The sequence below is a fragment of the Oncorhynchus gorbuscha genome, linkage group LG12 (assembly GCF_021184085.1).
Source record: "Oncorhynchus gorbuscha isolate QuinsamMale2020 ecotype Even-year linkage group LG12, OgorEven_v1.0, whole genome shotgun sequence".
Classification (NCBI taxonomy): domain Eukaryota; kingdom Metazoa; phylum Chordata; class Actinopteri; order Salmoniformes; family Salmonidae; genus Oncorhynchus; species Oncorhynchus gorbuscha.
Window position 1 is genome coordinate 53,739,625 of NC_060184.1, and position 26,655 is coordinate 53,766,279.

Consider the following 26,655-nt stretch of genomic DNA (forward strand, 5'->3'; position numbering starts at 1 on the left):
CAGTATGTATTTGATGTAGCCTAATGGTTGATACAGTTTCTACTTCTTATCAAGTGTGTTCAAAAGTCTAATTGTCTGTGTTATAATTTAGATTTGTATTATGTCTTTTGAAAGCAAGTGAAAGAAAATGAATGTATGTCACAGAAAAGGGAGGGAGAAAAAAAAGGAAAACGTGATAACCATTTCCAACGCGATATCAGAGGGAGAAAGGGAATGGGGAGAATCTATCGCAGATTATGCCTTTCCTCCCTGGAGAATATACAGAACACACACTGTGACTGTATTTCAAACCTGATGGTGAAAAAATCCAACTGTTAAAACAAATGTTTCCCACGCTGAGCCTGCCACTACATACATCAACGCAGCTGAACAAACAAGCAGGAGAGAGAGAAAAAAAGAAAGGGGAAAGTGGGGGAGGGAATCACATGCCTTAATCACCATGCACTTCACAGCATCATCCCGCCCTGTTAGAGCCGGCATTCAAAAAAGATGAGAAGAATGTCAAAAAACAACATCCTTTGTTGCACTCGCAGAAGACAGGATTTGTGGATCAAATGTGAAATCCATCCTATTCATATTACGAATGGGGGAATAAGAGAATAGGAAATGTACATCTTGCCACATTTCTATCCCTTCTATCACGCTGACATCCTCCTAGCTGACCTGGCCATTACTTGGCTATATTTCCTCTGATGTCAAGGTCCCCCAGACCCTCTGGTGAATCATTATAAAGCCAAGTGTCTCCACTTGGTGAAATTACCTCTATTTCTATACATCATAGCCTTGACTTCAGGCACCTCTAAGTATAGGCTCTTTCTAATGGGGCTGCTACACTGTAAAACGTAATGTTGCCTTTTAGTTGTTTCAGCTCATTTTCCAAAGTCAACTCAACTGAAAAATATGGAAATTGTTAATTGTGTAAAAATATTTTTCAACAAAAATGTGTGTTATCCTACAACCTTCAATGACTTGTTGCGTAAACTTCACACTTTTAGACAAATCAATGTGCTTCAGCTGTTTGTTTTCTGTTGTGCTGACAAAGCTACACTGTTAGCAATTGCTATAGATTTTATGATACGGATAGTTGTATGGTACTGTATTACTGTTTTGCTGTGTATTTGCTGTCAATCGCAATGTACTTGGTTACTTTTTGGACCGTCCTGTAAATTATCTTAATATGCTTCACTTGCAATTACAGTTATTATTATAGGGTATTTCAGATGTGCTTACGGCACACACTGTTAAAAATAATTTATAATTTTAAAGTACTTCACCATCTACATAGTTTCGGTGAAAATACAGCGAATATGCAACTACTATTGTATTTTTACAGTTAAACTGTATTTTCAAAAATACGTTTACAAAAACATACTGTATTTTTACTGTCAAATTAAGTTGTTATTGCTGTAAAATGACAGCAGGGATGGTAGGACTCAACAGGCAGTTATTGTAATTGTACCGGATACACATTACAGTAAAATCTTGTAAAATTCTATACTGTGAGTACATTTTACACTCAACATCATGGGAATTGAATTAACAACCTCCTGGGATTTTAACCTCTATTCTTCTGGTTGCCAGCAACTAGAATACCACCAGGTCTGTGGAGCTGACAGAGATTGGCCTGACAGATTTATTGTCAATAATATATTTCTGCACTTTGCTAAAATATGCTCAGAATAAAGTGAATACTTGTCCGATTATCTGACAACACCGCCTTAAAAATAGCAGTGCTCAGGGACAATTGATGTAAAAATTTGCATAATCTCCCTGGAGATTTTAACTTGAAACCTCTTGGTCGCGAGTGCATAAATGTTTCTGCAGTGCATCCAGGTACATATTTATTACCAAGTACATACTGTATATCCACACACTCTCTAAAAAAGGGTACAGTTAGGATACAGTGTTGTTCCCTGGTGTACAAAAAGGTCAAATTTAAACATAAGGTACCTTTAGAGATACACATATGACCTTGCATGGTTCTGCTCGGTACCAAATCTGTAGGTATGACAGATATTGGCCTCAGATGAACAACACTGTACCCTAATCCTTCTCTGATTTTGCGAGTGAGTGGAAACATGTTTGCAGTAACAAATATGTACCTGGTGGCACTGCAGAAACATCAATGCACTCCTGACCATGAGATTGAAAGTTCAAATCCAAAGAGTTTATGCAAACTTCACGTCAAGTGTCCCAGAGCACTGGTATATGTTGTCGTGGTCAGATAATTGGACAAAGACCTGGTGGGGTAGAAGTTCATTTTCAACCAAATATTTCTGAGGTCAAATCCCAGATAAGGTTGAGTCTCAAGTGTGCTCATAGTAAGAACTTTACAAGAATGTTACTTTTGACTAAAAATATCAAGTTCACTCAACAAGTAATTACATCCAAATGTGTCAGTTTTACTCACTTTACTAGGTTGAAATAACTTTAGATTGGACTTGACTTAACATTTTAAGGCGGCAGGGTAACAAACTTATTTAGCTTGACTCAACTATCATACAGCAACCATCAGTCATCCTTCAGAACACATGCTAAATGACTTAAATGTAAATGTAAATGTTAACCCTCACCTTGTCCCGTCTCTATTATCTTGCTTCCAGCTATCTTCTATTTGGACTGCACAACTTATGATCATAATAGCGCCTAGATGTCAGATGTCATTTTGACGTGTTCTAAAGATATCATGTTGCCATTAGGTATAATAAGGACGGCCTTGCCGAACATGGACCGCGAGGTGAAGGAGCAGTACCAGGTACTTATCCAGGCCAAGGATATGGGAGGTCAGCTGGGAGGTCTGGCTGGGACCACTACCATCAACATCACCCTCAGTGACGTCAATGACAACCCACCAAGGTTTTCCAAAAGTAAGTGAAGGAGGGAGGGGGGTGCTGTTCTGTGTATGAAGTTTACTTTAAAGTTCCATGTAGACATCTGTTAAAAAACCATGTTGATAATATTGATTTTAATATTCCTGGTTCACTTTTTTATTGTATAATTGCTTATAATGCTGATTCCCACTGGGCAGATATCTATGTTCTTTCCATGTCTTACATATTATATATGATTTACTTGTAGATTAGTACCTTACCACGTGAACAGACTTAGGTATTTACCTTCCATTAATCCATTAGTTTTCACTTGCAGTGTTGTTCAACTCAGTGGGAGCTGATGCCTGTAATAAAAAATGTTGGAATTATTTACTTTAAGCCAGCAAACAAATAAATTCAATGGAATAGTTAATCAGTGCAAAACGTAAGATACAGGAGGCAGGCCAAACATACAGATTGTGTAATTGTGTAAGATTTTGCTTTTCATTCATTTATTGATTTATGAAAGTCAGCATATTTGAAAAACATCAATGCAACAACTGTGAATATGCATATTTATGAATATTGCCTTTATACATATATTTAAGATCACTCTCCAAAACCCTGTAACTGAATATGAAAGGTTAATGGAATACTACAAACATGCAATTGTGACTGAGTATTCTGCTCTGGGGCCTCATTTATAAACGTTGCGTAGGCACAAGAAAACGATGCCACTTTCTAAGCAAACTTTGGGATTTATAAAAAAACTAACTTGACAGGAGAATATGCGGTCCTCCACGGACACTTTGACGCATACTTATGCACATAAACTGGAGTAATGAAAAACTGCGACTCCGATGGCGGAAGGATGAAACACTTTGAAATTGAAACCATTGTGTGAAATAAATCAAAATATTACCTCTCACGTATTATATATGAAGAGTTCCCTGGAGTGCACACAAAAAAAACATGATTTAGGGTAATAAATACAAATCGAAATATGGTTTGCAACAAAATAAACTAAAATATGTTGTCCAGTTTAATTGAGAATCATATTTAATTGGCTCTGTAATTATTAAACAATACTTGCATGTTATGAAATGTATTCTCATAAATAATAAGGTGAATAGTAGGACAAATTACATTTAAACTGATGTCATTTTCGATACCCCAGGCAGGCAGATACGAGTGCACATGTCGTTATCACGTTTGTTGCGCAGAACTGTCAATGTGATCATGACCCAGTCATTGTCAGTTACAATCAGGGTAATTACCACACCTGAAGGTGTTGCGTAATTGGGTAGCTTTGACAATCAAATGGGTGCGTATAAAAAGGCATGCAATTACAATGCGTAATGATGCACAATGGCTGCTTTGGCACTGTTGGAAGATTTGGCGAATGGAAGAATTCGGAGAGAGCGAATTCTCAGAGACAAGCAAGATTTACTTGCCAATGACGATTAGTTGCTTATGAGCCGGTTCCGATTACCAAGAGTGGTTCTCTTGGATCTCTGTGCTGTAGTGTGCCCAGCTTTACAGAGAAGCACCTGCAGAAACCAAGCCGTGCCTGTCACACTTCAACTCCTTGGCAACCTCGTTAATAGCGTTGATGGTGTTGCTCTGCGTTTGCAGGACTGCATCTGTGAGGACACGGCTGCTGGAGGGTTGTGACGCATAAGGTGCTGTGGAGATGCTGGGGCTGGACGCACTCAGCTCCTACTCAGCTGCAGCACCACCGACCTCAGTGGAACACGCAGCGACTAAAAACAATCGTAAATGTCACAATTGTTTATGTAAATAAATGCTTAAACTCTAATACATTTGATTTACTCTTTTCAAACGAGGGAATACTAATTACATACCTGGATCATACGGAGCATCTTGCACCGTACTGACAGGATGTAAGAAAACAGCTGTTCATATACTGTGATAGACATAGTTCCAACCCGTCTGTTGGCCTATCACAGTAGAGGCTGGGCGTGGTTAAGACTTGCTCAGCCTATCGCAGGCGCTCAGGCTGGTCCCCGCCTCTTGGCGCTTCTTGGAGTCCGCCCTCTGTCGATGTATAGATTCTCACTGTTCTGGTATCACACCCTAGTTACTGCAACTACTCAGTTCCTGTTTTATGTTATTGTGTTATTCAGTATTTTCTAATTCAATCAAATCTTGTGATGAGCCTCCCCTCCCTGTACCTGATTAACCACAACTTTGTAAGATACAGCAAGTCACACCGTGTTGCTAAACATTGTCACATACAAACACAGGGACAAAGCATCTGCTGGGCTGTTATCTACAGTTTTGCAACATGCAGCAGTCTCAGCATGTTGCTCAGTCCTTGACACACACACACACACACACACAGACAGACAGACAGACAGACAGACAGACAGACAGACAGACAGACAGACAGACAGACAGACAGACAGACAGACAGACAGACAGACAGACAGACAGACAGACAGACAGACAGACAGACAGACAGACAGACAGACAGACAGACAGACAGACAGACAGACAGACAGACAGACAGACAGACAGACAGACAGACAGACAGACAGACAGACAGACAGACAGACAGACAGACAGACAGACAGACAGACAGACAGCTACTGTTCAAACAATTCAATCTTACGTGATATGGTAGTGGGTTATAGAGCATAGACATAAATCCTCACAAAGGAAAGTACCTTTAGTCAATCTGCTTTCAGTGTGAGAGCTTCCCATGTCTGAAAAACTCTGCCATTAGACACACACAACTGTGATTAATGATGCACTGTCCCTGTAAAAATAAAAACTACTCAAACTGCAATCAACTTTAATGATCTGACATTGTTCAGTGTAATGGAAACAGATTACAATGTTAGACTACATGAACTTTCTTGCTCAAATTCACTGGTGTTACCTAAACAATCAAACCAAGAATCAATAACCATCAGAATACATTATCACAATGTTTCCTTACTCACACCTGAATCACTTTCAGCTTATCTCTCCTATATCTTTTTCCCCCAGTGGGCAAAAATATAACCCCTCTCATTTCAACGTTTCACCTTCAACCAAACTTTACAACTTTTTCTTCTCTTTCCTCTTCCCACTTACGAAAATGTCCAAAACTATAAAAATTACACACACAGCGCCAAAATTATAACATGTGTCAATCAATCTATAAGAATGAAAAAACATTTTGGTGGGCACCACTCTATCGCCATTATTTCTCCGCTTTTATTTAGAATTTCTTAAATTTAGGCAACTGTCTACTCTATGATACAGTCATTTAAATACGACTCAATTCTCAATACATTATTCCAGCTGATCATTTAGTGAACAGACACCGTCTTTTATCAAAATTTGTTTCGCTATTATTTTGAATGAATTAGTCTATCAATTTAACCTAAACAATCTATTAAAAAGTTACATGTATCCCTTCTTTCGACTTGAACCAAACAAGCTATTAAACGTTCAGTTTATATCTTATACAAACACTAGTGACCATAACTTTCCAGGCAAAACATACAAATAGTTGAATTACAATCAAAAACTCAGAATTTAGTCAGAGCATTGGCTGGGAACCAAACCCGAGCATCCAGCTTGGAAGGCACCTATGCTCACCACTATACCACCAACACTATGTGAATGACTAGGATTCTCCACAAATAAACCCACTTTACAATTGTCCATATTCGTAAAATCAAGACACGTCACTATCGAGACAATTCCCCCAAAAATAGCTCTTATTTAAAGGTCCAAGCGTTACTTCGGCTGTGATTCTCAAAATCTTGCTCCTTTTAATAAAATGTATGTTTAGTCATGCAACGTATTTCAATTACTTTACTACATCACATTAATCATGCAATGATAATTAATTTGATGGAAACCTTAGGCTTTGTACGACATTATAAATGACATCGAGATTCCCTCTTAATTCACTCTAATTTATGGAAAACAGTTTATTCAATATATCCCGCAACTCCTCTCATACTGGGAAGAAAAAATTTAACATTTTCAGACTTTAAGGGCAGTTTTATTTCAAATGTTGTACCCAGACGGAGATAATCCAAAAAGCATTTTATAGTTCCATCGTTAGGGTAAGATAATCAAATATGGACACACTCTAATCAGTTTCTAGAGCTCAATTTCCCAGGTTTTGTAGACTAGTTTAATAGTGCTTAAAACCTCATCTTTATCAAATTATCCATTAAATATACCAACTCAAAACCTACGTACATCTACGAATGGGTGGTTTAAATTGTATGTAATTATATTCTCAGCATTACTTTATAAAATCTCTAGTAATTGATTATACACACATACAATTTATCACAATTTCAAATATTCACAGAATCCATATAAAACATAAGAAAATCTTAGGTACTCACACAGAACTTTAAGGATCACCCACACAGGATTGGTCAGATGTTCACCCAGAACCTCAGAAAATTCTTGAAAGGTTACCCACACAGAGTCCACCTACCCCGCTCACACAGAACGCTCCTACAAATATTACCTGATGATCCCATGACAAAATACTCACACAGAGTAACACAGGGCATACCTGGCTAGCACATTTAAAATAAATCTCAGAGGTGGAATTCACCACCTCTGAGAGTCACTTAGACAGTCACACAGACACATAGAATGAGGTCCTTCTTCCAATAGGGCTTCACCAAGTACCATGTTTCACACAGAACACACAATCATCCTGGCCCCTCACCCCCACAGACCGCACCAATCCCCACTGTGATCAATTCACTACCGGGACGGCTCGTGGTCGCCCGGAACCGGACAGTGGCAGAGTATCTTTGAGTCCACAAACTCTCAGATTACTCTCCTCTGACTCAGCCTTGCTTACGCCTCCAAGGTGCCCTCCTTACAAAGGAATTCACACTCAGAGTATACGTTGTAGCGGTATTTCTTAAGAGAGGGGTAAAGAAAGATTTTGTTCGGGCGCCAGGCAGGTATTAACCCTGCCGAAAGGAAAAGAGTAGAATAGAGAGAGTACCACTACCAGACCCACACACATCAGGAGAAGAGACTGCCTAGAGTGTAGCCTGTTTACCAGATAGCCAGTGGAGAGAAAAAAGAATACACACCATATAAAACCCACATCACAGCACAGGGGTAACCCCAACAAGAATACCTCATACAATAATACTAATACTAATAATGGCAGAGCAATTCAACAGCAACTTCATACAAGAACGAACCCAGTCATCAACATAGGATTTGCAATAATCTGTATTATTTTCTAGTGGATGAGTGCAGAGGGTATGAATGTGGGGGGTGTTCATCGACACAACAAAGGCCTTAAAAATGTCCACAGTCTTCTCGGCCACATGTCATTAGTACATCCCACCTCAATACAGTTCACATAATATACAACTTGCAAGTAACCTACTAAAATGTCCATCCAAATAATTCTGGCAGGGAAATAATAGTCCAGCTCTAATGAATTTCAAATGGGCAGTGCATTTAACAAATAGAGAGTCTGTTGCAGGGTAAAGCACTGGAATGAGAGCGAAGAGAAAGAGAGAGAAAAAGATCAATCTTAGCTGTGGTCTTCAGGCCTGCCGGTGTCTGACTGTCCGATGGTTTGTTGGTTTGTTTGTTAAAGCTTCGCAACAATGTTGCTACTAATCCATGCGATCCATAACGGGCGCGGTCCCAAACAAAAACAACCACGATCTAAAGTGATCACACCGATGATTGAGTTAAATACTTTATAAACTACAAACGCTGAAAACAAACAAAACTTCTGCAGCACAGCACACACAATCAAACTGTCGCGCCACCCAAGAGTTCCTCCCCAAACAGCTGAACAAGCTCTCTTTATTTCCTCCTTCCTTACTGCTCATGCGCTCTTAAAGTGGCAGCACACGGTGAAGGCTCCGAGCAGATTTCGCCACAACGTAACAGAGGCATATTTAAAAACTCGACTTCAAGTGTGTGTGGTTCGCTCACCTCTTTCTTTAAAAAAAACCTCAGTTCGAGATGTGGTATCCACTCGGCTCGCTGCCTCTCAGATCAAAGGTTGGTCCATCTGCTTTGTTCCCGAAGTGTGGTTTCCCTGAGATCCAAAGTTTGAGGGATCCCTCGTGCACGATTTATTTACCTAGATCGTCAGGAACGGTCACCGAGTGAAGATTCACATCCGGTTCGTGATGCCAAATGTCGTGGTAATTACCTGTATTACTAAAAATTGAGAGAGCAAACCACACACAAGTCAGAGTTATATTATAAAGTCCATCTTTAATTATATATGAGCTTCACCATAGCCCTGTGACTCTCAGATCAATTCAGCGTTTATAAGTTAATTCTCTGAGAGTGCTTACAAAACAATTCTGAGTATCATTTATAGCCAAGACACACCCTCTCAACTCACATGACGAATAACAGATCTTAGGAACATTACACAAAGAACCTTTTACTTGAAAGAGGAGTATCCCATAGCTAGACAGCATTAGCTATAAATGATTGTTCAGTTTGCTCTCTTAGACGAGATTCAAATCTAGTTCTTGGTACTACTTAGGACCAAAACATTACCTTATCCAATGGCATATATCAATTGTCAATTCTAGATACCTCCATCCCAAATACACCTCCTACTAGGTCAAGATAAGGGCAACCTCAGAGGGGACATACAATAGTTACAGACACATTCCCATAAGAAGACAAGCCTCCATTCTGTCCTCCTCCCCTTCTGATATTCTTCATAACATCACATGGTTTAACAGATACATTGACAAATGAAGACAAGCCTGACCTCTCCCCTTTCTGGGCCCCTAGTGACTAAGCCCTGGAGAAGATAGAGGAAAATGAAACTGCCAACAGCATTATCCAAAAGAAAACATCATAATGACAAATATCTCACATAAGCATTATTATGTAAATAAAACATTTTATTTATCAATGTTACCTAACTAATTCTGATTCAGCCACGACAATTCACAGCATCTGCCACATGCTGCCACTAACGCCTTTTTGGCATTTGTAATGCCCACACTGTCCACCAAACAATATACTTTTTTCTTGCTTCAACCTCTCCTATTAGAACTTTCATGTCACACTGGGTGAAATGTATTTTTTTTAGCCTTTCTGTCGGGATTTGCCGTCATTGTCGACTAGCAGTCAGTATGGATGATTATTAATTAGGGGCGTTTCCCTGACTATTTATAGGCAACTATGGTTGTTAAAAGGGTGGGACAAGACGCTCGCTCACGTGCGCCAAATTTTGAGCTGATTGTGATTTATAAAGGGAAACTGGGCGTAAGCACTTTCTGTTTTGTTCATTTGACGTGAATCCTCCGCACAGTCTTATAAATGAGGCCCCTGGTCTTTTGATATTTTTGATATGCCTTTTACAACAGGCTACTTGGGCAGGTAGTCACTCCACTCTACTAATACTATGATATTTCCATAATGATGTTACAGCACCAAGGTTCAGACCAGTGGTGAAGTCGTCTGTCCTTTCTTTTATGTCTGCTGCTCTCTCTCCCTTTCTCTTGCTGTATTGCACAAAAACATACCATGCCAACAATGCCAATTGGCAGATGCAGTTGCTCTGCTGCTCACTTCCAAACCATTTAGGGACACACTGAAAAAAAGATCAATACAATGGCAGAAGTTGAAAATGAACTAGACTCTAGATCAATCTATTCGTTTGTTTTTGTCTGTAAGGTTTCTTTCACCTGAGAGTCCCAGAGTCCTCTGCAGTGGGTTCTGCTGTGGGAAGGATCAAAGCTCATGATTTGGACATTGGGAAGAACGCGGAAGTAGAGTACAACATCGTACCGGGGGACGGAGGCAACATGTTTGACATCATCACCAATGAACACAATCAGGAAGGAATCCTCATTCTCAAAAGGGTAAGGGTCTTCATCAGTCACGTAATGGCACTTTAAATCAAAGGACATGATCATAGTAATGGGCTGGAATGGAATGAGTGGAATGTTCCCTTTCAGTGTTCCCTTTCAGTCAGTCCACTTTGGTACAACATACTATGGGTAGTCGCACTCTCACAAGCATCTACAATAGCACCTGACAAGGCCTATCTTGACGATTGGCTGATCATTGTCACAACAGATGCGTCCCCCCAAGGGTGGGGCACGCTGTGCAAGGGTTACTCAATTTGGGGAGTATGGACGGTGTCACATAGTGCTTGCTATATCAATTACCTGGAACTTCTGACAGTGAACGTAACTCTCAGGCAGCTCTCACAAGTGTGCCCAATTTGACTGGCGCTTGTAGAGAGATTCCCAAAGGCTGAAGCATCACTTCACCAGCTCAGGGCATGCCCACACCAGCATGCATTTGTATTCTACTTGTGTGCTGCTATAGCCCCTTGCTTTAGCTACCGTCATGGAGTTCGGTAAATATTTTCATAAAGAAACTAAAACATTCAGGTGCTAAATCAAGGTGACTTACAAAAATGAGGAGCAGGAGAGTGATTGTGATGTAAGGTAGTGTCCACAACCAAATAACCATTGTGGAATCTGAAAAGACAGCCTGATGGTGTACTTACTATATGGACATGATAAAATAAAGGAATGAGGTGGGTAGATAACTAAATGTCAAAGTAGCAAAGTATTTTTAAACTAAAAATCAGATCTCTTAAATGTTTCGTTCATTTTAGTTCTATTAGATAATATATGTCCAATAGGCCATAATTGATATTTTGCCCAATAGGTCTGGCACATTCCCACGTTTAAGGAGCTTTTGATTAGATGCACTATTGTAAAGTGGCTGTTCCACTGGATGTCATAAGGTGAATGCACCAATTTGTAAGTCGCTCTGGATAAGAGCGTCTGCTAAATGACTTAAATGTAAAATGTAATGGGTTATTTTGCCTAAAAACCTTTAGGCAATGGTGGGCCGTCAGGACCAGCAAGGCCTTCTCTGCTGGCCTAAACATCATCAGAATATAATTTAAAAATATATATATTTCCCACAAATATGTATTAAATTATTCCCCAGAGTAAGAGTTATACTCTTCATTTCATAGCTTTCCTCTTGGTTGCACTGCTTCCAGCCCCAGGTTGAGATTTGGAGGGCTGGTCTTTATGTTAGATCTTTTATCCAATCATATTCAGCCATCATGTGTTGCCAGGGGTCTAAAATCTGCCCTCAGGCCTTCAAAATCAACAGTGCGGGCGCTTGTAGCTTAAAAGGAATGGAAATAAATTAAAATTTAGTGTCAACCAATCAGCTTTAGAGTTGGCTATTGTACGCCTGCTGGCTGGCTCCAGTGTTACACAGCAGCCAGCTAGCAGGCGTACTGCGTGCACGTCTTTTGATTGGATTACCAATATTGAGAGGCAGGTCCTATGGGCAGGTCTATGCAGAATCTCAGAACTAGGAAACTGAATTTGATAAACAAATTAATTTGTGTACTAAGCTGTTTTTTCAACCCAGAATGGTGGAAGGAGGATAAGATATTGATTTAGATATAATTATAACCCCATCCTCAAAATGAACTTTTCAAGAAAAGTTAGACATTGTAAGGAGAGGTCGCCCGACGCCGACGCTACAAAGCCTGTCACAGGCGGGAAAGGGATTTGTTCACCACTTTCAAAGTTGGATGGATTTTGTGTTCAAATAATCATTCTTTGTTGAGTAGGCATACAATGCATTTTATTTTGTATTAAATGTGTATGTATGTTTCGCATTTTATTTAGTTAATATTAAATAGCCTATATATTAACATAATAAAATGGCAAATAGCCTATGTTGCAAATTATTTGTTTTCTTTCTTTTATTTTCAGTGAGTAGTTAAGTCTTTATCATCACGGTGAAAATGCTTTGGGTGCGACGATGCGCTGTTTAGTGAACACACTCTATTTTATTTTTTTGGGACTTAAAGCTCAAAGTTTGTGGACCAGAAATGGATAGAAGAAGAATATTAATATAACTCTGTTGCACTTGGCTACGTTCTTGCCTATTAGTTGAACTGTACTGTATTGTACTCTTCCCCTGCAATTCTCTGAATAAAAATGTAAATTTCAAGGTGACGCAACGCCTGGTTATACTGCATTTCTGTCTAAATGTATAGTGTCTAGAGTCATGGCATCATAATGATGGTAATAAGAAGTGGATTAATTCGGGTGGGACTGTGTAGGACCTCACTGAAGGCCCAGGCCCCAGGCCCCAGGCCCATGGCACGCCACTGCCTTTAGGCCTACCCATAGAAAAATAAAAAATCGACTTTGCTCTCGGTGAAGCCTGGCAAGACTGGCCAAAAGGATGTTTAGCATCCCCAGTGGCCCTGCAAGTATGGATAGGATATTCTCTGCTGCTGGTTGGCTCTCTAGGCACCATCACATGAGCCTGAAGCCACAGACTGGCCAAACTCGTGTTTCTAAGGCACTAATAAGTCCTTTTTCAATTAATTTGTATTTAATTATGAGTAGGTCACAGACTATATGGGCAATGTATAGACTATATTATCATTTAATACAACAAAATGTTTGTTTTTTTACATGCTGAGCTCTTTATGTCCCTACCAGGCTCTTGTTTCACACTCACAAATGCTTCACAATGTATGTCTTTGTAGGCTATAACCTTGAAATAATTTAAATAATATAGCCTAATTATTCATTTTCATTTGACACACTGAACTCTATCAGAGAAGTAGTTGGTAAACCAGGCGAGGCAATCATTTGAGAAACCAAGGCTGTCGAGTCTGTCAATAAGAATGTTGTGATTGACAGTCGAAAGCCTTGGTCAGGTCTCTTATCGATGGCGGTTATGATGTCGTTTAGAACCTTGAGCGTGGCTGAGGTGCACCCATGAACAGCTCTGAAACCAGATTGCATAGTGGAAAAGGTATGGTGGGATTCGAAAGGGTCAGTAATCTGTTTGTTAACTTGGCTTTTGAGGACCTTAGAAAGACAGGGTAAGATAGATATAGGTCTGTAGCAGTTTGAGTCTAGAGTGTCACCCCCTTTGAAGAGGGGGATGACCGCGGCAGCTTTCCAATCTCTGGGAATCTCAGATGATACGAAAGAGAGGTTGAACAGGCTAGTAATAGGGGTTGCAATAATTTCGGCAAATCATTTTAGAAAGAGAGGGTCCAGATTGTCTAGCCCGGCTGATTTGTAGAGGTCCAGATTTTGCAGCTCTTTCAGAACATCAGCTACCTGGATTTGGGTAAAAGAGAAATGGTGGGGGCTGCTTCATCTGACCACTTTTTTATTGACCAACCACTCAACTCCTCTTACATGCTCTGCCCCACGTGTTTGTCGGGTGGCATGTGCAGGTCAATTCCGACAACATGACGACAGTGGCATACAGTACATCGACAGGCAGGGGGGACTCAGTCCCTCCCCCTCCTCACCTTGACTCGCTCCTTGTTGCTGTTGAGCAGTGCACATTTGCTCTCAGGCGATGCATGTTCCCATTTGCCTCAACTCCAGTGCAGATCTGCTATCCAGGGGATGGGGCGCTCTTCCACAGAATTGGAGACTACACCCCTAGGTGGATCATTTGCCTTTCGGGGTGGGGACCTGCGGCAAATCCCGATTGTTTTAGGTTATTATAACAAATGAACTTTTTTACCCAGCATGCACTAAGGCAGGTTGATTTATTTTTCAAATTGTTTTTAATATCTGTGTTTTTGCATTTACATTGAGTGATTGATTGATGAATCTTATGCTACACAAAGATAAATCATATACATTTGTCTAAACTAATCCAATAATTTTGTCATTATGAAAGCAGAAATTCCAGTGGGAAAATTCCTGGCAATACTCCAATAGGATTATAATTTTTTTATCTGGGATAAAGGCAGTGAAATCTATTAACCCTATTTGCTGGAATGTCCCTGTAAACCAGGAGGTTCAGGACACTGTATTAGGGTAAAACGAGGCCTCGAAATAAGGTCTTAAGGTACACTATATAAGCAAAAGTATGTATACACCCCTTTAAATTAGTGGATTCGACTATTTCAGCTACACCCGTTGCTGACAGGTGTATAGAATAGAGCACACAGCCACGCCATCTCCAAAAACAAACATTGGCACTAGAATGGCCTTATTCAAAAGCTCAGTGACTTTCAACGGGGCACCATCATAGGACAAGTCAGTTAGTCAATTTCTGCCCTGCTAGAGCTGCCCCGGTCAACTGTAAGTGCTGTTATTGTGAATTGGAAACGTCTTGGAGCAACAACGGCTCAGCCTCGAAGTGGAAGGCCACACAAGCTCACAGAATGAGACCGAACGGGACTGTGCTGAAGCGCATAGAGTGTACAAACCGTCTGTCTTTGGTTGCAACACTCACTAAAGAGTTCCAAACTGCCTCTGGAAGAAACGTCAGCACAAGAACTGTTCGTCGGGAGCTTCATGAACTAGGTTTGCATGGCCGAGCAGCCGCACACAAGTATAAGATGCGAAGCGTCAACTAGTTGTGTAAATCCTGCCTCCATTGGACTCTGGAGCAGTGGAAATTCATTCCCTGAAGTGATGAATCACACTTCGCCATCTTGCAGTCCGACGGACGAATCTGGGTTTGGCGGATACCAGTAGAAGACTACCTGCCCCAATGCATAGTGCCAATTGTAAAGTCTGGTGTAGGAGGATTAATGGTCTAGGGCTGTTTTTCATGGTTCAGCAGACAATGACATTCGAGACAATTCTGTGCTTCCAACTTTGTGGCAATAGCTTGGAGAAGGCCCTTTCCTTTTTCAGCATGACAATGCCCCGTGCACAAAGTGTGGTCCATGTTGGTTTGTTGGTTGTCTGTTGTTTTCCATTTGGTCATTTTTATTCAATTTGGATCATCGTCATCTAAGAACTGGAACTGTGAGGTGACCAGGGGTTTGAAGGGGGTGGAGGTGACTAGGAAAGGATTTGTTGGCAGGGCGGAGGTGAAAGCTCCAACAGGGGTGGGGGCCGTTTCTGGGACTTGGTTGGTGGGTTTGGCGGTGTCTGTGGAAAGGTCTGGGACTGGCTCTTCGTTTCTGTTGTCTGGTGGAGAGGGCAGGGGGGTGGTGGGTTTGGGATTTGTGTTATTGTGTTAGTGGGTTTGGGGGCGGCAGCCCTTGCCCTGCCAGTGTAAAGAACTGAAGATGTGGCCCTCTTCCCCGCATAATTTGCAGGGGCTTATGGAGAGGTGAAATCTGTCTTGCAGATGACGGCTGTGCAGGCTGTGGCCAGATGGCCCAGTTGGCCGCAGTTCCAGCACAGTTTGGGAATGCCATAGTAGTGGCCGGAGCCCCTGTTGTTTCCTAGCGTGATGATGCTGCCATTTTCGTGCTTCAGTCCTGACGTTGTCTTTGTCCAGGACCCTCCTAGCTGCTGACTTGAGGGTGGCGAACCTGCTTAACCAAACTTGTACAGTTGAAGTCGGAAGGTTACATACACCTTAGCCAAATTCATTTTTAACTCAGTTTGTCACAATTCCTGACATTTAATCCTAGTAAAAATGTCCTGTCTTAGGTCGGTCAGAATCACCACTTTATTTTTAGAATGTGAAATGTCAGAATAATAGTAGAGAGAATGATTTATATCAGCTTTTATTTCTTTCATCACATTCCCAGTTGGTCAGAAGTTTACATACACTCAATTAGTATTTGGTAGCTTTTCCTTTAAATTGTTTAACTTTGGTCACATGTTTTGGGTAGCCTTCCAAAAGCTTCCCACAATGTTGTCCCATTCCTACTGACAGAGCTAGTGTAACTGAGTCAGGATTGTAGGCTTCCTTGCTCGCACACTCTTTTTCAGTTCTGCCCAGAAATGTTCTATGGGATTGAGGTCAGGGCTTTGTGAATGCCACTCCAATACCTTGACTTTGTTGTCCTTAAGCCATTTTGCCACAACTTTGGAAATATACTTGGGGTCATTGTCCATTTGCAAGACCCATTTGCGACCAAGCTTTAACTTCCTGACTGATGTCTTGAGATGTTGCTTCAATATATCCACATCATTTCCCATCCTCATAATGCCATATATTTTGTAAAGTGGACCAGTCCCTCCTGCAGCAAAGTACCCCCACAACATGATGCTGCCACCCCCGTGCTTCACAGTTGGGATGGTGTTCTTCGGGTTGCAAGCCTCCCCTTTATCCACCAAATATAGTGATGGTCATTATGGCCAAACAGTTCTATTTTTGTTTCATCAGACCAGAGGACATTTCTCCAAAAAGTACCATCTTTGTCCCGATGTGCAGTTGCAAACAATAGTCTGGCTTTTTTATGGTGGTTTTGGAGCAGGGGCCTCTTCCTTGCTGAGCGGCCTTTCAGGTTATGTCGATATAGGACTTGTCTTACTGTGGATATAGGTACTTACTTGTGTTCCTTCAGCATCTTCACAAGTTCCTTTGCTATTGTTCTGGGATTGATTTGCACTTTTCATACCAAAGCACGATCATCTCTAGGAGACAGAACGCTTCTCCGTCCTGAGCGGTGTGATGGCTGCATGGTCCCATGGTGTTATACTTGCACACTATTGTTTGTACAGATGAACGTGGTTTTTGGAAATTGCTCCGAAGGATGATCCAGACTTGTGGAGGTCTACAATTGTTTTTCTGAGGTCTTGACTTATTTATTTTGATTTTTCCATGATATCAAGCAAAGAGGCACTGAGTTTGAAGGTAGGCCTTGAAATATATCCACTGGTACACCTCCAATTGACTCAGATTATGTCAATTAGCCTATCAGAAGCTTCTAAAGCCATGACGTAATTTTCGGGACTTTTCCAAGCTGTATAAAGGCACAGTCAACTTAGTGTATGTACAATTCTGACCAACTGGATTTATGATACTGTAAAATAATCTGACTGTAAACAATTGTTGGAAAAATGACTTGTGTCATGCACACAGTAGATGTCCCAACCGACTTGCCAAAACTATAGTTTGATAACAAGACATTTGTGGAGTGGTTGAAAAATGAGTTTTAATGACTCCAGCCTAAGCGTATGTAAATGTCCGACTTAAACTGTTTGTCATAGTCCTGGATCCATTCATTGTGAAACTGTACTGTAACTACTTTGGATTTGTGTGTCGGAAAGGGGGTATGCTTGGAATCTGTTAATTAAAAGATGCTGATTCTTTGCACTTTAAGGATTTTGACCAAAACTGGATCTTGAAATGGACGTCAAATGATTCCTGTGGCCCTGGGTGTTTCACCAGGCAGTTCACATCATACTGTAAAAAGCCCATACCTATCTGGAGAACTGTCTGGAGAATTAAAGTCAGTGTGGAAGAGGTGAAAAAAGTATTGTTGTTTATCAACAATGACAAGCCACCGAGGTCTGACAATCTGGATGGAAAATTACTGAGGATAATAGCAGACGATATTGCCACTCCTATTTGCCACATCTTTAATTTAAGTCGACTAGAAAGTGTGTGCCCTCATGCCTGGAGAGAATCTAAAGTCATTCCTCCACACAAGAGTAGTAAAGCCCCCTTAACTGGCTCAAGTAGCAGACCAATTAGCCTGTTGCCAACCCTTACTAAACTTCTGGAAACTTCTGTGTTTGACCAGATACAATGCTATTTCACAGTAAACAAATTGACAACAGACTTTCAGCACGCTTATAGGGAAGGATACTCAACAAGCACAGCACTTACACAAATGACTGATGATTGGCTGGGAGAAATTGATGATACAATAATTGTGGGGGCTTTTAGACTTCAGTACAGCTTTTGTCCTTATCGATCGTAGTTGCAGCAGGGAAAACGTATGTGTTATGGCTTTACACCCCTTGCTATACTGTGGATCAAGAGTTACTTGTCTAACAATACAGAGGGTGTTATTTAATAGAAGCCTCTCAAACAAAATCCAGGTAGAATCAGGAATTCTCCAGGGTAGCTGTTGAGGTCCCTTGCTTTTTAAAATATTTACTAGTGACATGCCACTGACTTTGAGTAAAGCCAGAGTGTGTATGTATGCGGATGACTCAACACTATACACGTCAGCTACGACAGACTGAAATGACGGCAACACTTTACAAAGAGCTGCAGTTAGTTTCAGAGTTGCTGACAAGGAATAAGTTAGCTCTCAATATTTCTAAAGCTAAAAGCGTGGTATTTGGGACAAAACATTCACTAAACCCTAAATCTCAACTAAATCTTGTAATAAATCATGTGGAAATTGAATAAGTTGAGATGACTAAACTGCTTGGAGTAACCCTAGATTGTAAAGTGTCATGGTCAAAACATATTGATACAGTAGTAGCTAAGATTGGGAGAAGTCTGTCCATAAAAACACATCAAGTAACTGATGCAAGCGGTAAAATTAGATTTCAAAAACAGATTAAAAAAACACCCTATGGAACAGCTGAGACAGTGAAGCAACACAAACATAGGCACAGACACATACACATACACAAACATATACACACAATAACATACGCACTACACACATACATACACATGGATTTAGTACTGTTGATATGTGGTAGTGGTGGAGTAGTGGCCTGAGGGCACACAGTGTGTTGTGAATGTTTTGTAATGTTTTTTAAATTGTATTACCTGCCTTAATTTTGCTGGACCCCATGAAGAGTAGCTGCTGCCTTGGCACCAGCTAATGGGGATCCATAGCAAATACAAATTACTCAAAACTTATGAGGAAACATGTTGCACTATATATATCTAAGTGCAGTTACTTAAAGTGATTTTGTAGTCATTACTCAAACTGATATGGTCACTGTGACCCTGTAAGGCAGGGGTGTCAAACTCAAATACCCAGTGGGCCAAAATGTAAAACCTGAACAAAGTCACGGGCCAACATTGAACAAATTAACCTTTTAATATGGACCCAAACAAGTTTTGCTTTAACATTGAATATGGAAAAAGCATCGCTTATTACCATACAATATATAATTTAATAGTGGAGACATGCAAAATCGAATTTCAAATGAAAAAACACATCAATGGCATTCATTTATTAAATAAATAAAATTTAAATAAAAATTGTATGCCTCTTTTCTATTTGCAGCCTTCTGATTTAAATACCAAAATAAACTTTTTCCACTGGCTAATAATTTTACAAATAAAATGATAATAAATCAATCAACCATTCAAGCCCATGCCTTGTAGCAAGAAAAGGTGCATAAAGAAAACGTTAATTATTGCACACTGGTCTAATCTGATGTGCCCAAGCCAGATACCTGGCATCTCTTCTTGGATGCTAGTTCATCAATGTCTGGGCTCAAGCTCTGAGCTGAAGAAATCCTCAGTATCGAGCGAAGATGTTCATCAGTCAGACGTCTCCTGTGAGTTGTTTTGGTCATCTTCATCGAGGAGAAAAGTTGCTTGCATAGATAAGTGCTGCCGAACATGGAGAGCATCTGAGCAGCTTGGATGCGGAGCTGAGGCATTGTGTCAGGGATGAACCGTGGAAACTGTGCGGCGCCCACAGCATCATACTTTGACTTCAGCGTGTCGTTGCACTGGAGTTCAATCAGCTCCATTTGGATGTTGGTTGGTGCATTTTCCACATCAACTACTAAGCAGTTCAAACTTGCATTTCTGGGCATCGAAGTCGGCAAATCGCCGGCTAAACTCAGCGGCGAGAACACTGAGTTTTTCAGCAAACTGTGCGCATGGGAACACGGCGGTAGAGATCTGCGCTTTTATGGATTGGCAGCAGGGAAAATGGCAAGGGTTTGCTTGCAGCATCTGATTCTCCCACAGGCACAGTTTAGTTTTGAAGGCCATCACTGCAGCGTACATGTCTGTGATGATGCGCCCCCGCCCCTGAAGCTGCAGGTTCAGCGCATCGAGATGGCTCGAGATGTCACAGAGAAAGGCCAGCTCACACAGGAACTTTTGCTCCCGGAGCTCTGCTGTATCCTTCCCTTTGGTTTCCAGGAATTTACATATTTCCTCACGCAGCTCGAAAATTCTGTTCAGTACTTTTCCTCTGCTTAGCCATCTCACCTCTGTGTGATACGGCACGTCTGCGTATTCCGAACCACACTCCTCCAGAAAAGATTTAAACTGGCGGTGATTTAGACCTTTGGCTCTTATAAAGTTAACTACCTGTGTTACTGTGGTCATAACATGTTCCATCTTTAGGGCTTTGGCACACAGTGCTTCCTGATGTATGATGCAGTGGTAAACAGTTAGCTCACCTGCACAGTTCTCTTCCCGCATCTTCTCCCGAACCATGCCCACCAGTCCACTCTTTTTACCGCACATCGCTGGCGCACCATCTGTCGTTGATCCAACGAGTTTATCCCACGGCAGCTTTATTTCAGTTACACATTTGGAAACCTCCTCAAAGATTTCCTTTCCTGTGGTTGTGCCATGCATTGATTTGAATCCTAATAGCTCCTCCGTAACACACAGATTTGAGTCCACTCCACGGATGAAGACTGACAGCTCAGCAGTATCAGATGCGTCGCAGCTCTCATCCACAGCGAGGGAGAACGCAACAAAATATTTTCCCTTTTCCATCAGCTGGTCATACAGATTGGTGGCAAGATCACATGTGCGATCAGCTACTGTGTTCCTGCTCAGGCTCACGTTTGAAAATGCTTGTTTTTTCTCTGGGCATACGAGGTCACAAACCTTCATCATGCACTTTTTCATGAACTCTCCCTCATTAAAGTGCCGGGCTGATTTTGCGATCTCTGCTGCCACTATATAACTAGCCTTTACAGCAGCCTCGCTTTGTGATGTGGCTTTTTTAAACATATTCTGTTGTGAAACCAAACTTCTTTTCATCTCCTCTACTTTCTGGCTCCTTTGAGTCATGTCCAGGTCCTTGTATTTGTCATGGTGTTTCGTTTCATAGTGTCGTCTAATGTTGTACTCCTTACTTACAGCCACGTTGACTCCACAAACAAGACAAACAGGTTTGTCTTTTACATATGTAAACAGATATTCTGCCTCCCACTTGTCCAGAAATCTCCTGTTTTCTGCCTTTCTTTTCGCCATTTTTGGGAAGGGTTAGCTCGCTGACAGTTGTAGCGTCTATGTTGCTATGACTACTGTCACAGAGGAGAGAGCGTTTCTGGGTCCTGTCCTGATTGGCGCGCGAAAACAGCAGAGCATTATGGGATTCGTAGTATTAGTGGTGAATGCGCTGTATAATACCAGCGGGCCAGCTCTAGTAGTAATTTGGTATTGTCTCGCGGGCCAAATATAATTACCCCGCGGGCCAGAGGTTGACACCCATGCTGTAAGGGGTCCAGATGTGAGTATTATCAGCTTGAAAATGTTGAATGACGCCCCCACTAAACCACAACTACAATAAAATGTCACAGTGTGCCTAGAGTGAACTGTAGCTCTCCCACCCATCCCTGTATTTGTTAGTGACAGAGACATAATTGATGAATTACTTCATATTCAATTATTCACAAAGTGAGTTCCTAGTTTGATGTTAACATTATAATTAAACTCTTTGTGAAAATACATATCTGACGATGTCATGCTTTACTTACTGTTTGAATAGTTTATTATTTATAATAATTATTAATAGAATTTTAATGACTTGAAACTGTAATGAATTTTGGAAAATTCAATAATTAAAAATAATTTAAAAAAATTGACCTTGAACTCTAATACAGTGGCCTGAAACAGGCCTGTGAGTATGTGTTTAAAAAACTTGGTAGAATGATTTGGAGGAATCTTCCAACGTGGACTTCTGGAAAACCTGGGAAATTTGCCAAAATGTTGCATGCCTAACTGCAAGTCACTTTATGCTGGTTGGTAATACAATATATGTTATTTAACTTTGTGTAGCATAAGATTAACCAATCAATTACTCAATAGGCATGCAAAAACATTTTTTTTACAATTCCAAAAATTCCTTAAAATCTAACTGGGAAAAAAAGTTAATTTGTTATCTGTTAAAACATGTAATTGATGTGACTTCTCATTTATTTTGGAGTCAGTACCACATACACATAAAAAAATATTGACATTACATTGACTTTGAGTTCAACTTACTAGATGTATTTGAGTTAACTGAAGTCGATGTCCGTAACTCCTGACGAAATCTAATTAGTATAAAATTAAATCCCAATAAAAATCTGTCAGTCTAAAATAGAGATATATGAAAGGTGACAGAGCAAGAGCGGTGTTTGTCAGACCAAGAGACATCTGCAAATTGGCCTTCTCACAAAATCATCTGTAGCATTGCTCTAGGATGCCCATAGGCTTCACAATATTAATCTGAAGGTCCCCCGGTACCGGTTGAAAAAATGTATGGGAGTATATATGGAGACTGGTTAGTGCCAAAAATAAGGGGTTAAATACAAATTAAAAAAACACAAAATTATTGATCTTTCTTATATCTCTCAGATATAGAACAGACACTCAGAACAAACTTAATTTTGATCTGTTGTTCCATGTCGTGAATATGTTATTCAATGCATTTGTATGGGCTAATAGTAAGGTCCAAATTATTATTTCTAATAATATTTTTGGGGATTCTTCAAGGGGTCTTAAAATTAAAAACCAAATAGCTAAATAATCATTGGTATGACCTTCTTAAAACAATTCCAGATAGTTTAGTAGAACCCCCCCTCCCCCAGCTTAGGCAGGGCTTAGACTCTTATGGGTTAAAAATGCCTTGGGGTTTACAGCGTATGAGCCATCCTCCTCTTACCAGCCTCCACGGCTTCAGTCACATGAGCTTGTAAACTCATTAGTATCAGTCCTCCAGGGGATTGGGTGTACAGTATTTTATGACTTAAATACCTTGCAGAAACTCTCCCTTTGGCTCTGCATGATTAGAAGGATGAAAATTCTTTATTACACAGAGACTTTGCTGCCAAAAGGTTCAACATCAAACAATAGACACTGGGACAATATATTTCAACATCCAAATGTTGGGAATGATGAGAGATGGAATATGGAAAATTAATATCATTAAAATTATCAGAAAGATGCTATAACGGAGCTTTCACACGGTATATATGAAACTTTTTTTGAAAAGATCGAAATGTGATTTTAGCCTAATAAATGAGAATTCTGTTTCATACAAACGTGTGCCCAGTCAGTAGCCATGCCCAAGTGAGCTCAGAGTATGTGTCAACATGACAGAATGCCCTCAAAGACCAGAGTGCTTAAAAGGACTTGCTAACGAAATTGACATTAGACCAAAACATGCCAGGTTGCTGCCGGTGTGTAAAGTGCTCATAGCTGTACCCTGAATAATCAACCATTGAGACCAGAGAACGTGAGGCCATGGCCCACACATTGAAATGGTTAAAAAGACTAAACCAAACATTCACGGTCTGCAGCTGTTGGAACCGTTGGAACACTACCGAAGATTTTGTGAGAAGAGGATAAGTTTTTCATGGATGTCTCATAGTCAGAAAAACATTGCTCTTGAGTTGTCACCTTTCACAGCATATGCAGAAGTACGACATTGGCGAATGTGGTGTATTGAGACACATCCAATGCATAAAAGACACAGATATATCTAGTTTAAACTGATAGATTTTTAAGGGGATTAAAACAAAAATGATAATTAGATTTCCCCGGTGGCACAGATATCGACATTAGGGGGTAAAAATGTATACAGTACCAGTCAAATGTTTGGACACACCTACTTTATTTTAGCTATTTTCTACATTGTGGAATAGTGAAGAAATCACAACTCTGAAATAACACATGGAATCATATTAGACTTTAGATTCTTCAAAAGAGCCACCCTTTGCCTTGATGACAGCTTTGCACACTCTTGACATTATCTCAACCAGCTTCACCTGGAATGCTTTTCCAACAGTCTTGAAGGAGTTCACACATAGGCTGAGCACTTGTTGGATGCTTTTCCTTCACTCTGCAGTCCAACTCATCCCAAACCATCTCAATTGGTTTGAAGTTGGGTAATTGTGGAGGCCAGGTCATCTGATGCAGCCCTCCATCAAACTCCTTCTTGGTCAAATACCTCTTACACAGCCTAGAGGTTTGTTGGATCATTGTCCTGTAGAAATACGAATGATAGTCCCACTAAGCGCAAACCAGATGGGATGGCATATCGCTGCAGAATGCTGTGGTAGCCGTGCTGGTTGGGTGCCTTGAATTCTAAATTAATCACAAACAGTGTCACCAGTAAAACACCATCACATCTCCTCTTCCATGCTGCACGGTGGGATCCACTCATGCGGTTGTCATCCGGTCACCTACTCTGCGTCTCACAAAGACACGGCGGTTGGAACCAAAAATCCCACATTTGGACTCAGCAGACCCTTGCTCGTTTTTCTTGGCCCAAGCAAGTCTCTTCTTATTACTGGTGTCATTTAGTAGTTGTCTCTTTGCAACAATTTGAACATGAAGGCCTGATTCATGTAGTCTCCTCTGAACAATTGATGTTGAGATGTGTCTGTTACTTGACCTCTGTGAAGCATTTATTTGGGCAGCAATTTCTGAGGCTGGTAACTCTAATGAACTTATCCTCTGCAGCAGAGGTAACTCTGGGTCTTCCTTTCCTGTGGCGGTCCTCATGAGAGCCAGTTTTATCATAGAGCTTGAATAATAATTTGAAGAAACTTTAAAAGTTCTTGAAATGTTCCCGATTTACTGACCTTCATGTTTAAAAGTAATGCTTTTTTGAGCTGTTCTTGCCATAATATGGACTTGGTCTTTTACCAAATAAGGCTCTCTTCTGTTTACCAACCCTACCTTGTCACAACACAACTGACTGGCTCAAATACATTAAGAATGAAATAAATTCCACAAGTTAACTTTTAACAAGGCACACCAGTGAATTGAAATGAATTCCATGTTGACTACCTTTTGAAGCTGGTTGAGAGAATGCCAAGAGTGTGCAGAGCTGTCATCAAGGCAAAGGGTGGCTACTGTGAAGAACCTCAAATATAACATATTTGTATTAGTTTAATAACACTTTTTTGGTTACTATGTGATTCCATATGTGTTATTTCATAGTTATGATGTCTTCACTATTATTCTGCAATGTAGAAAATAGTAAAAATAAAGAAAAACCCTTGAATGAGTAGGTGTGTCCAAATGTTTTACCCGTACCGTTTAAGATGCATAAATCAGCGAAAGAGAGAAGAATTACACAAATCTCATGTCATACCTTTGTGCCAGACTTACATATAGCAAGACTCATAAATGCCACCCAACCAAGTACCTTTAAGAATTAAATTGTGCAGTTCAGACAAAACTCTTATATTTGCAGCAGCTCTCTTGTTGTAGTTTTTCAGAGGTATTTCCCTTGGAGCACAATAGTGGTTGCTTCATGTACAAATGTGCAAAATCAACTGTTGTGACAAATAGTTTTAAGGATATACTGTATACCCAAAAAAAGCTTTCTTCAAAACTTCTGAGTTGGGAAAATCCAGATTTTTCTTTATAAAGTTCAAAAGAATAAGAGTACCTAAACCCATGCAGACATGGCAAATTGGTGTCATTCATTGCTTCCTGTTTTTTATCCGTGCCTTTCAGGTGATGTATGCAAATGTGACTGAATTTGATACTTTGGGGAATCACAAATCCTTCAGTATTTCCTCTAGATTAAATTGGGTTTTTATTGCCTCCACCACAGGTTGGTGTACTCCTTTTATCCTAAACAATATGCAGGGAAATGTGTATGCAGAGTGCATATTCGGCATAGTTTGTGTCTGTGCGCGCATGGCTGCGTGTGTGTGTGTGTGTTTGTGTGCGTGTGCACACATGTGTATGGTTAATGTATGTATGCATATGTTTTGCCTATGAGTGGATCGTAGATATATAGATATATATATCCACTGCTCCCTCCCCTCTGACTGACCGTCAGATGCAGGCCATCAGTCCAGTAAAAAAAAAGAAGCTAATTATTATGCTCACTCAGCTGTGCCTCACAAGTAATACAACAAAATTATATTTTACCAGTGTGTTCATATACCTACATTTTTAAATATAATTTCAAAATGGTCTGAGAAGAACTACATTG

At 40.4% G+C, this 26,655-nt stretch overlaps 1 protein-coding gene across 1 annotated transcript in view; it reads left to right on the top strand.

The window, feature by feature from the left end:
• LOC123991124 (cadherin-12-like) overlaps nt 1-26,655 on the top strand; it is a 208,748-nt gene that overhangs the window by 135,680 nt on the left and 46,413 nt on the right. The window contains 2 exon segments of the mRNA XM_046292351.1: nt 2,700-2,867; nt 10,488-10,675. Coding sequence (XP_046148307.1) covers nt 2,700-2,867; nt 10,488-10,675 — 356 coding nt within the window.